The sequence below is a fragment of the Onychomys torridus genome, chromosome 20, assembly GCF_903995425.1.
Source record: "Onychomys torridus chromosome 20, mOncTor1.1, whole genome shotgun sequence".
In the NCBI taxonomy this organism is placed as follows: Eukaryota; Metazoa; Chordata; class Mammalia; order Rodentia; family Cricetidae; genus Onychomys; species Onychomys torridus.
In genome coordinates, this window is record NC_050462.1 from 22,363,371 (window position 1) to 22,376,574 (window position 13,204).

A 13,204-nucleotide genomic window follows, 5' to 3' on the forward strand; every position below is an offset into this window, starting at 1 on the left:
GTAGTGAGGCCATTGAATTGTATTACCATCCAGAAAATGATTGTCATAAAGCTTTGCCTTATTACTGAGACACACACTATAGCATAGTTTCTGCAGAAAAGAAGGCATCCAGGGAGCCTGGATGTTCATTCAGTCGCCTTTGAAAGCAACAAACCAGATAGGCTCAGGTGAAAGTTACATTTTTATTGATGCTAAAAGTATTAGGAAGCTTGTTCTTGAAACTGAATTAATTACTTCCATATCACTTCTGTTTCATTTAATATTCTGCTACGTCCTTCAACCAAAATTAATATATATTCCATTTTATCACAGAAAAGGTCTAGAATTTTACATGCTCAGGAAAGAATCTTTAAAAATAATACTCAGTATCTTATGGTTTCCTTAGCATGTAACCTCATGTAATAACAGAATATAAAAACGTATACAGCATAGAGACAACTGTGGATTTGTAGAAATGTTTTCATGTCTTCTATTGATATACAGTATTACATTATTGTTGAATTAATCTATGTGATAATTTGTAGTTACTTTGTAGCAATCCTAAATTGTATGTTTAATACATTAATTGTATATGTATACATGTTGATCTATAGAGATAGATAATATTATTTATGCATGAGAGAGTTAGGATAATCAGAATTCAGTGAATATTCAAATAATATATTTTAAAAATTAATTTAATCTTGTATTGCAGATATTTCAGAAGTATATTGTTTTTGAGCATGATAAATATCCTATAAACCTTGTTAAAATGTCTTTGTTCAAATTACTAAAATGCTATAAAACATAGAAATATGTTAGCACAGACAGAATAAATTTCATAATAATATTTCAATATTTGAAAGACTGTAGGATGGAATTTCCTTCATTTAATTGTATAGCCCATAGGTAAGAATTCTTAGCTCTTCTGTTATATTCCAGTAATTATTTTTTTATCCTATGAAAAAAATATGCCCATGGATTTTAAAGTTTAATTATTTTTTCCCCTTTTAGTCAGTTACTAAGTATTCAGTTCTCTAATCAAGGTAAAACTTGTGTCTGAATCTTATCCAGTCTTTTCAGGGTAGATTTAATTAAAGTTTTATTGACCACATGTGAGTAAGCAAGACAAAATTCATTTAAAGAATTTACTTTTTCTACAGTCTTAGTGGTTTGCACTTAACATATTTAAGTTGCTACCACAAACACTAGAAATATATTTTCTTGACAATACACAGTGAAGCAGACAACTTACCAAAAAGAAACGTGGCTTCCTAATCAGATTATCTCAAAATATGTGGTAGGAATCATAGTATATATGACCAGAAATAATCTAATAAATTATGGCAAATAACAACTTTATCAGATTATCAAAATCTGCCTTTGAACTTGTATCAAACCTTAGAGGAAACAAAAGGAAATAATGGCTAACAGGACATAGTTAACCTGAATTTGAAAATTTTCTTAAATGTAAGTACTTCTGTTGATGTAACGACACAAAATTCCACCACCAAAACATTAATTGTAATGAATATGAATAATCTTAATCATCTTAGCCAGAACATCAAACAAAAAACAAATGTTCACATGTGCATATATACACACAGAGAGAAAGACCACAATAAGAAAGATGAGAAGCCAACAACAACAAGAGCTCAACTCATTCTGACTAGGCACAAATGTATTCTAATTGAAGTTATTGGAGGACATATTTAGAGGAGCAATTTTGTGTCAAAAGGATGATGGCTATCTGTTCTCAACAATTTGAAATTATGTGGCTATCTTAGTCAATGTTCTATTTCTATGAAAAGACACCATGACCACAGCAATTTTTTTAAAGGAAAGTATTTAACTGGGTCTGACTTGCAGGCTTAGAGGTTTAGTCCATTGCCATGAGGCCAGGAAGCATAGTTGCATTCAGGGTGGCATAGTGCTGGAGAAGTAGCTAGGAGTTCTACAACCCAATCTGCTGGTAGCAGACTCAGTGACAGTGGAACTGCCTTGAGCATTTGAAACCTCAAAGCCCACTCTCAGTGATACATTTAGTCCAACAAGTCCACACCTACTCCTAAAGGCCACACCCCCTAACAGTGTCAATGCCTATGAGCAAATGGGGGTTACTTTCATTCAGTCCACCACAATGGCCTTATAAGATCATCTATAAATGAATCAATAAAACTTTGTAACAATTTTTTCTTAATCTAACTCGTTTATTTATAGTTAACACTTCCTACCCTTTCTTTAAATATTGTAATCAATGCTTTTTTTTCATATGAAAGCCTTTGTAGAAGGGTAAGTAGATTAATATGGCTCAAATTCTGAGGAATCTGGAAGGAAATAATCTCAGGTGAAAGCTTCAAATTGATCATCATCAAATTTTATGTTTTGAAAATTTTAGAATTTTGAAGTGTTGGCAATGGGGATTTTCAAGTAAGGATTGATTTGCTGAAAAATAGAACAATAGTTCATGCTATAGAAAAATCAAATGAGTTTCAAAATAATGATTAAATGTGAGAAAGTTTAAAGCAGAAGCTAAAGGGAAGAAATCAGATCAATGTTAATGACCTTGTGATTATGTGCTAATAATTGAGATTTACATAACTTTCTAAATAGTCACACTACCCATATTTCCAATGTGTAAGGAGATAGTCACCTAATCTGTGGTTACTTATTGTTTATTAATTTTGCATGTATATTTTTTACATTTAGGAAGGTGACAAGCAGCTCATGAGAGAAACATCCACACATCAACTTAATTCTGAACGCTATGTTCACACATTCAAGGATTTATCTAACTTCTCAGGAACCATAAATGTCACCTATCGATACCTAGCTGCAACACCTTTACAGAGAAAGCGTAAGTATCCCTAATCATTTTTACTAAAAATTGCATTAAACACTGAAATTTCCATAAAAATAATGATAATTTGTTATGTTTCTATAGCACAAGATTAAGAGAGAGATTAGTGAGATCTATAGCTTAAGAAGGATCTTCAAACTTTGCAAATACATTCTGAACCAGTAACTATTAACATAACAAATTTTAATTAAAAACATTTAGAAAATTGTTATAGGGCCATAAAAGAGATAAATAATTAATTATCCATTTAACTTGAAAATATTTCGGTGTTTTTTTATTTCCCATCTTTGATAGTTTAGTTTTATAATATCTAAGTAATTTTGAATGTGATTTTGACAGTGAACTATTTTATAAAGGGTTATCATAGATTATCATGAGCTAGGGATTTTTTTTTCCTGTTTTTTTGTTTGTTTGTTTGTTTGTTTGTTTGTTTTCAGATAGGGTTTCTCTGTGTAGCTTTTTGCCTTTTCCTGGAACTCACTTGGTAGCCCAGGCTGGCCTCGAACTCACAGAGATCCACCTGGCTCTGCCTCCCAAGTGCTGGGATTAAGGGCATGAGCCACCACTGCCTGGCAGGATTTTTTATTTTATTTTATTTTTGTCAGAAGTTGTCAGAAGTTGAGGTTTAATGACTGGAACTCTCATAAACATTATGATTGTTCCAAAGATTTATCATCTTAAAATGCAAGTTGGGGAGGATTCATTAAGACAACAAAGTTTTACTCAAACTAATATGAAGAAGATTTTCTTACTGGGAAAAAAATATATAAGCATTCAAAATGTAGAGCTCCTTTTAGTGACTTCTGTGTGTTCTGGTTTTATTAAAAGCACAAAGAATGAAATTCCATCCAGCATGTGGTTACCACTGGATATTGACAGAAACATGACAGATTGTTTACTGGGTGTCAGTAACTTATGTTATACATTCCAGATAGGAATGGCAGAAGAGAGGAATGACATTTGCTGGGCTTGTTACACATACCTATGGTATCAGGAAAAGGCCCATATTAACTCCCTAAGCCTTACACATATGAAGATATTTATTTTCACTCAATGGTTATTAACAAATTTTATTGAGTCTTCATGATATGAAATTAGACTTTAGAAAGACGATAATGCTTGTCAAAGGTAAACAGTATGCACTTGGGGATATTTCTTACCATAAAAATATCCAGTTCTTGTTTTTTTACTTAAATCTAGGAAAATTTTTTCCAATGGATATCAGTGCAAAATATCTTTCAAAACAAATGAACAGTAAGTTCAAAGCTTGGAACCATGTAATTGGGGAGTGATACAATCATTTTTTTAAATAAATCCTATGAAACTGTTTTTCTATAAGACATATCAGGCAAATTTCAAAATACAATTATGAAGTCTGCCTATTAATTCTTTTAGTAAAAATAGTGATGTGATATAGAAACTGAAATATACAATCTGAAAATTTTAAAGACAATTTAAATAAATGACTAGTTTTTTTTTTTCATTCTCACTACTTGAGTCTAGATTGAAGCCTTAATTATAAAATTACCATTACTTTTGTAGATATTATCTGTTTTTTTTTTTTTTACACTGTTCATTTGTATTTGTCTTGTTTTGGTTTTTGAGTCAAAGTAAACACCAAACTATGCTCAAATCAGGGCAGTCCTTCCAGCTCCATCATCCAATTGCTAAGACTACAAATGAGAAGTGCTGTGCCTGACTTGTTTGTAAATACGTTTGTATCTGAACTTCTGTCTCTCTTTTCTAATGGTAATATATAGGGATATTAAGACAGAGTATTTTAGAACACTTTCATTTTCTTAATTCAAAAATAATATTGATAAGATCCATATTAGATTGCTCAAGAGATATCATTTGTGATTCATATAAAACATCAAATGTACATAAAACACTGTAGCCCTTGATAAATTAGTTTAATACTCTAATCTTAAAATGTTCAATGCATAATCATTTACTAACTAATTGCAGGCCTAAAGAAATTAAATCTTGGTTATTTGATTCCTATTGTTACATTATTTAAAACCTACTAACATTTTATTTGTCTTCCTCTGATTTATTTTGCTCAGGATATCTCACTATTGGACTCTCGTCAGTGAAACGGAAAAAAGGAAACTATTTACTTGAGACAATAAAATCAATTTTTGAACAGTCCAGCTATGAGGAATTAAAGGAAATTTCAGTAGTGGTGCATCTAGCAGACTTTAATTCATCCTGGCGTGATATTATGGTCCAAGATATTATGCAGAAATTTGCCCATCACATTATTGCAGGAAGATTAATGGTTATACATGCTCCTGAAGAATATTATCCAGTTCTGGATGGTCTTAAAAGAAATTACAATGACCCAGAAGATAGAGTTAGATTTCGCTCCAAGCAAAATGTAGACTATGCATTTCTGCTTAATTTTTGTGCCAATACTTCAGACTATTATGTAATGCTTGAAGATGATGTTCGGTGTTCCAAAAATTTCTTAACTGCCATCAAGAAAGTCATTGCATCCTTAGAAGGCACTTACTGGGTAACTCTTGAATTCTCAAAGCTTGGCTACATTGGTAAGCTCTATCATTCTCATGATCTCCCACGCCTGGCCCATTTTTTATTAATGTTTTATCAAGAAATGCCTTGTGATTGGCTATTGACTCATTTCCGAGGTCTGCTGGCTCAGAAAAACGTGATTCGGTTTAAACCTTCTCTCTTTCAGCACATGGGCTATTACTCATCCTATAAAGGAACTGAGAATAAACTGAAGGATGATGACTTTGAAGAGGAGTCATTCGACATCCCAGATAACCCTCCTGCAAGTCTCTACACCAACATGAACGTCTTTGAAAACTATGAAGCAAGCAAGGCTTATAGCAGTGTTGATGAGTACTTCTGGGGAAAGCCACCTTCAATAGGAGACACATTTGTCATTATATTTGAAAATCCAATTACAATTAAAAAAATTAAAGTGAATACGGGGACAGAAGACCGACAGAACGACATTTTGCACCATGGAGCTCTAGATGTTGGGGAAAAACTTACGTTAAGGAAACAAATAAGACAATGTGATACTTACTTAAGACTGGGGGACTTCAAAAATGGAAACTTTGAAATGTCAGATGTGAATCAAAAAATTCCGTTTGACATACACTGCATGAGGATATGCGTTACCAAAACACAAAAAGAATGGCTGATAATTCGGAGTATCAGTATTTGGACTTCCTAGCCAATTAAGTCAGTACACTGAGTTTCTGAAGCAGGTCTTCCTGTGTCAGGTTTTCCTATCTTCCTCTTTTGCTACGTTTGTCTTTTGGAAGGCAACCAATGGATGTGATGTGTCACAGAAAAAGTTGATCAACTCAGCAGATTTCATTGTAATTTTACTACACACACTCTTGTATATTTTTTCACTTTTGAGGGTGAATATCATTCTGTAGTTAAAGCTGCTGTCATTCATATATTTAAATGTTCATAGTTCCACAATTTCAACCAATAGTCAAAAGAGTGATGTGAGTGATTTAAAATGAAAATTTTCTTTGGTTGGATGATAATTAAAACACAGTTGCCAACTGTGTACACTTATTCATGAATTGATAATTCATTATATGATCAAACAGCTTCTTATTAAAGAATCTCTGAGAATATGCAGTTGGTTGCAATCATAAACTGGGATATTTTTCTTGGAAATTTAGGCTCTCACTGACTGCTATATTTCTACAATTAATACCTCCTCATAGATGTGGTATCTTTACAACAGACTATTTTGTGTAAGTAGGGTTGTGGAAAAGCAGAGGTAAAACTCGTCATTTCTCTGGTTATTTCTATGAAAATGAACAGTGCTCATTGTTTTCAAACATTTAATTGAGCACTTGTTAATAAATTTTCTGTGGGAAGAAATATATTCCTAACTTCCCATTGGGAAAAAAAAAAGAAGTCAAGCTCAGTATTTTAAGGTTGCATTGGATAACTTAAATTAACATAGAGAGATGGCCTATAGATAGTCCATTTGTCCAAACAGTTTCAGTATATGCAGACAAATTGAAATTGATTTTATATTTTTTATATTAAAATTCATGTGATTGAAATTGTTGTAGTTTATCATATTTTGGGAAGATTAAATGGCTGTCTTACATGGGAGAAAGGTAAAATCTGCAGAAACTAGTTTTCTTTTGTTTTCCTGTAGCCAATGGGCTATTACTTCAAATAACAAATGAAGGAATTCTTTTGTTTGTTTGTTCTGAGTAACAGACAACACTCTTTTCTATCTATGGAGATCTCTCCTACCAAAACTTAGGGTTTCTGTTTCCTTCCTTTCTTCTTTCTTTTTTTTCTTTCTTCTTTCATGTATGTATGCATTTATTTATTTAACATTTATTTGTTTGTTCCTATGTGTCTATGTATGCCACTTCTGTACAGTGCCTGCAGAAGCCAGAAGAGGGTTTTAGATACCATGAAACTCTAGTTACAGGTCATTGTGAGATATCTTATGTGGATGCTGGGAGCCAAACCAGTGTCCTTTGTAAGAGCAGCAAAGTGCTCTTAACCACCAAACCACTATTCAATTAGCTTCTGTCCCATGTCTTATTTAGGTTTCAGGTAATTTGCTAGATTGCCTTGAATTAGATAACAAAACTGGTCCACAAAGCATATTAACATGCTGTGTGATGATTGTAAACTGTTTTAATTGATGATTTTGTGCTACCTGCATACAAATAGTAATCAAATTTTCTGAGGGTTGGTCAGTTGTCTCTATCTTTCCATAAAATAAATTCACAACACCACAATGTGTTCAAGCATGTTAAGGTTTCAGAATATACTCGGTGGTCACCCTATTCACAGTTTGATAAGTAACTAAATGAAGTGGTTTATAATGAGAAATTTAGGATGCTTCATATGTATGTGATCATGGAAAAAATCAAATACAAGTTAATATGTATATATATATATATGATACTCTCACACACATACATACATGTGTGTGTCTCTCTGTGTGTGTATGTGTATATAATGTGTGTGTCTGTGTGTGTGTGTATGTCGTGTAAAAATATATTTATGATACTAAAAAAAGAGAAAAAAAGGACAGTTGTGTCTGCTATTCTTTCTATTCTAAAAGTTCTAACACTTATATAGTCCAAAAGAGATTAGGTTGTTTTTATTTTATTTGCTCTGTTAAGTAAAATTAAATGAGAAAATCAGACTGAGTCAGAAATTTTGTAGTTTTCTTGATACATCTAGTATTGACCACATTTCTTACAGTGTTAGAGGAGATGCTAGCCTTTTTTTGAACATGTGAATACTAGTTATTTGTGGCATATTTAAAATTTAAACTTGTAAGAAAATATAAATACTGCCATAAAACATCTGAATTTTTGATTAAATGGTAATTGCCATACACTTAAAAATATTGTTTTCCTGATTTTTTAAAAACTGACTGGCTATATAGTGTTTCACATGGACCTCAGAATTCACAGTAACATTTTTCTGCATTTCTAGTGATTTAGAGTACACAGTTGTATTCCAATTTCATGAAACATTAAAATCAGGAATGATTATTTGCTGTGAACTAGAAGCTTGTACACATTGACCTGCAAGTGTGATTCCATAAACCATCTATAGTTCTATATAACTTTCTAAAAAATGCTTTAGTAAAGATTGATGAGAGTAAGAGGTTGGGGTTGGAGGCCTGCTGGGGAATTACAAATGTGAATATGGCCAAAAGAAGTCATATCTTAACTTCCTTTCTTTACTGAAACAATCACTGGATAAGCTACAATCACCGAGGGCGGTTCGTATGTTTTCTTTACAACTTGTGCCAGGGTTAACCTACTTTCTTTCTTGCTTTTATTCTATTTATTTATGTTGATTGTTGTTATTTTATGTGTATCGTGTTTTGTATGCGTGAATGTCTGCTGTGTACTACATGTGTGCATAGTGTCTATGGAGTTCAGGAAAAGGAATAAGGTCCTCTATAACTACAATTACAGATGCTTGTGAGCAACAATGTGGATGCTGGTCACTAAACCTATCATCTATAAGAGCATACAGTGCTCTTAACCACTGAGCCATCTCTTCAGCCTACCGCTTTCTTTCATTCATGTACATTTGATTTTTAACTTTCTTTCAACATACAAAGTAGTAGTTTCCTTGTGGCACTTTTCAAATATATTAAGTTGTTTTTCCCTCCCTGTGTGACATTTAGACACAATGGAATTTCAATCAACGAGAGCAAAAATAGGCAACTGTGAAATTTGCAGGTAAATGGATGGTTCTGAAAAATAATACTTGAAGTGACTCAGACAGGAGTCACATTTTCTCTCTTATATACATATGATAATTATAATGTACTCATGTATGTAAATAAGGGGGTGTGAAGCCTGCTAGATTACCACAAGAAATGACCAACAGGTTAACAGTGTTAATTTTCTAGGTAAAACAATAGCCGTGACAAAAAAAAGCTTCAGCAAGGAAAAGGAGGTGCAGAGAACTACACATCCATTCACATTCTCTCATTTTACTTCATTTGATTTTTTTTTTTTAGTGTTTAAAACTTATTTAAACCTTTTATTTGATTTCCATTGTGTGAGAGTTTCATCTTACATATGACATACATTATCAACTTCAACTCCTCACTTTCTCCTCTCCAATTTTTGCCCTATCAACTGAAATTTTTTCCCTCTGAACTTTGTGTGCTCTTTTCTTAAACACACTGAGTCCACTTTCCACTGCCTGTATTTTGTGTGTTGTAGGACAATACACAGGTGAATATGCTTTCTGGAGCCAGATTCCTAAAGAAAACTCCTCTCTCTCTCTCTCTTCCTCATCAGACATCAGTTGCCAATAACTCTTCTTCTGGGGATAGAGCCTCATGAGCCCCTGCCCCACTCCCGCTGGGATTTTGAATGGTCTGATCTAGTGTAGGTCTTATGCAGGCAGTCAGAGTTTTTGTGAGTCCACACATCTAATGGCCCTTTCAAGTCCATTAAATACTTACACTGCAGATGTCTACTACATCTGACTCTTGTAATCTTCGCCCCATCTTCCATAATTGTCCCTGAACCTTGAGGTAACAGAGTAGGATAAAGATGTCCCCTTATATCCTGGGCACTCCCCAGTTTCTTACTCTCTGCGTCTTGATGAGCTGGGTGCATATATTAATCCCACTGTATTATACAATGAAGCTCCTTTAACTGAGATACATTGTTCTTCTGGCACAAAAATAAGAATTTAGAGGTCACTTTATCATTTTGTCCATTTAACAGTATAAGTAATCTCTTTCATAGGTCCTATGACTAAGCCAGCTACATGGGTTTCAGTGGAGCTGACCGGATCAGGCATGAATTCAGTCTTGTGGAGTGGATTTTAATTCAGTCATACACTGACATTCATGTCACTTTTCCTCTGACCGTCATATCTTGCCTGTCTGGTTGCTAGTGTAGCCCAGAGTTTCCACACCCTGGTAAGATTGATAATTCATTCTTTATCTGGGTAGTATGCATAGAAATCTTGTACAACTATGAAAACTAGCCAATACAAAGAAAGCTTTCAGATGAGTAACATCTCAGATTCCCAATACCTTCTAGCCAAAGTATGTGATGTCTTCAGCAACTGGGTTTTATAAAATCCTAAAGGGTACTAAGGAGCCTGTAATGTTTGGGATGTCTATAACTGTCCACTTAGTAACAATTTGAAAAGGGTAACCCATATCTCTAATTGAGTTTTTGTTTGATGATCTACAAAGTATGGGAGGGACACTATATCCCTATTATAGGACAACTTCATTTAAACTCATTTTGTAACCATATATCTATTTTGGGGGAAGCTTCTACAGTAGCAGGTTGTCATGGGGTGTTTGTAAAATCTTCTGTGACAAACTCTGACTTCTCATCTTCCTCCATGTCTTAATCCATGTTCTGTTGTTTCCTTTATTCCTTCATACTGCCTAAATTCCATTACTCCATTCCCCTTCCTTTGAAATCCCTTGTACCTATTTAGTAGTTTCTAGCTCTAATTTAATCTTAAATATAAATATATGCTTATTTATATTTAAAATATCCACCTATGAGAAAGAAAATGTGGTGTCTGTCTTTCTGGTCTGGATTACTATATTCAGAAGAGTTATTTCCAGCCTCATACATTTACGTGAAATTTTCCAATTTTAATAGCAGAATAATATTCAATGGAATAGATATATAAAAGATTTTCATCATTCATTTGTCAGTTGGTGAACATCTGGATGTTTTCCATTTCCTGGATATTGTGAATAAAACAACAATTAACATGGATGTGCAAGTTTCTCCAAAACAGAATTTACAGTCATTTCTACTCTTTAGAAATAAAAAATCTCACAAAAACTTTCCTATGCAACGAAATAAATATTGTGTTCTCTGTACTACAAAGTACTGAATAAGATCCAAACAATATTATCAGGTAGGCATAGATCCAAAAATAGTAATTAGGAATATCAATATTCAATTTGTTAAGCTTTATGGGACCATTTTTCTTCACATTGATATGCATGTGCATGTGTGTATGATGTGTGTATATTTAGTTTATATGCACACATACACACACAGATTACTGTCTTTGCTAAAACAGATATTGAAAATGATCACAACGTGAAAGGAATAGTTTGATTTTTAATTGTCATGGAAAACAAGATACCAACAGATTTCAAGCACAAATTTGAGTACACGTTTAGATTTTTAGAGATATTTCACAATATACAAATGTTTACTTAGTGCTGTGGCTAGGTGCTGAAAACCTGACTGGACTAACCAGAGAATGAAGGAAGAAGAACTTTATAGACACATACACAGAAAAGCTGGGATCCAGTGGGTCATGTCTTCTGGGGGAAATACACCAACTGCACAGGAACTCAGACCACTTATTCATCTGAATCAAGGAGGTAGATTTATGAGCCAGCTGATAGAGGAAGCGACATGTTAGTAAATCTTTGTAGGGGGCATCTGCAAGAGCAGATTCAGGTTGCAGCTATCTAGAGAAAGGCTGTGGTTGATAGAATCTGTACACATTGGTATTAGCTAAAGGTTAATCTTCTTAACATCTGTTCCTGAATGAAAGGTAGGCTTTGCCAGTCCTCTGAGCCTTTCTCAGGGAACAATTGGCCATCTCCATGGGTCTGAGGCATTGCCGTCCTTGACATGGACATGACCATAGTCATGGTAACAATACACATCTGTCCAGAATGTCATCTACTCCCCACAACTTACCACTAAAGCGCTTTCGGTAAACTCTTCTAATTTTATAAAAATAAAAGCATGTAATAGCTCACAGAAAAATGTTAAAAATATAGTTTCTGGGAAAAAATACACACTTTAAAAGCAACGGTGATGTTGAGTATAAAAACATCCATAATAAGTGTTAATAATAACAAATTATCATTGCAAAACATATTTTTATGCAAATTATAAAATAGGTATTGCCCAGGTATGAAAAAATAATTTCAAAATCAGTATGTCATTTTGATCTATTTTCCTTCATACAGTTACAGTTATAAGATCTGTACACTCCATTTATTGGACTACTGTTAAGCTTGTATTATGCTAGAATAGAAAAACTGCATTGAGCAGAATTTAGAACAGCAGATCCCACACTCTACATGAGTTTTGGTGTTTAGATTCCTACTTCTGGAAGGCTTTCCTTTGTTTGGTATGGGGTTGCTAGAACACAAAAATGGCCAAACTAAAGCATACCTTGGTGCTTATCTTTATTATTGGCGTTTAAATTTTTTGTCTGTTTCTAGATTGCATGTCTTTGGTTGATATTTACTTTGTTTTTGAAACAGGGTCTCAGACATCCCAGGGTGATTTTCTGCCTCTTATAATGCTGATGATGACCTCAAAGTTTTGAGCCTCCTGCCTCTACCTCCAAAAGGCTGGTATCACAGACATTTACAAACTTCCCTCACTAAGATTATGTATCCTTTAATGTTATGTTATAAAATTCTTATTTTTTGAGAATTTCATGTATACTATGAAATATGATCCCATGCCTTTGCTATTTTCACCTTCGAATTCAATCCTAACATCTCCTCTTCCAAATGCATCTCTCACCCATTCTCTGTGAGTATGTGTTTGTGTCTCTCTCTGTCTATCATACACTGAGTCTTCTTAGTGATGCTTAGGTGAGCATGGGTCAGTTGCCAGCTGGTGGTGTGCCTACCAAGGAACACATACTGAACAAATAATGATTCTCTCTCCTCCAGCAACTACCCTAATGCTATAGTTCTTCAATGTATGGGGGGTCCTGGAGAAATTCTAACCCCTCTACAGCTAGATTTCAGCTGGTTTGATTGTGTGTAGATCTTGTATTGATAAACATAGCTTGGTAATTCATGATAGCAATAATACTCTTGTCATCATT

The 13,204-nt window shown here is 33.7% G+C and overlaps 1 protein-coding gene across 5 annotated transcripts in view; it reads left to right on the plus strand.

The window, feature by feature from the left end:
• Positions 1–7,165, plus strand: part of Mgat4c (MGAT4 family member C) — a 255,566-nt gene extending 248,401 nt beyond the window's left edge. For all 5 annotated transcript variants that reach the window (XM_036169807.1, XM_036169808.1, XM_036169810.1 and 2 more), the window contains 2 exons: positions 2,689–2,836; positions 4,906–7,165. In XM_036169807.1, coding sequence (XP_036025700.1) covers positions 2,689–2,836; positions 4,906–6,047 — 1,290 coding nt within the window. In that variant the 3' untranslated portion in view covers positions 6,048–7,165. The remainder of the gene's footprint in view (positions 1–2,688; positions 2,837–4,905) is intronic.
• Positions 7,166–13,204: the final 6,039 nt, after the last annotated feature.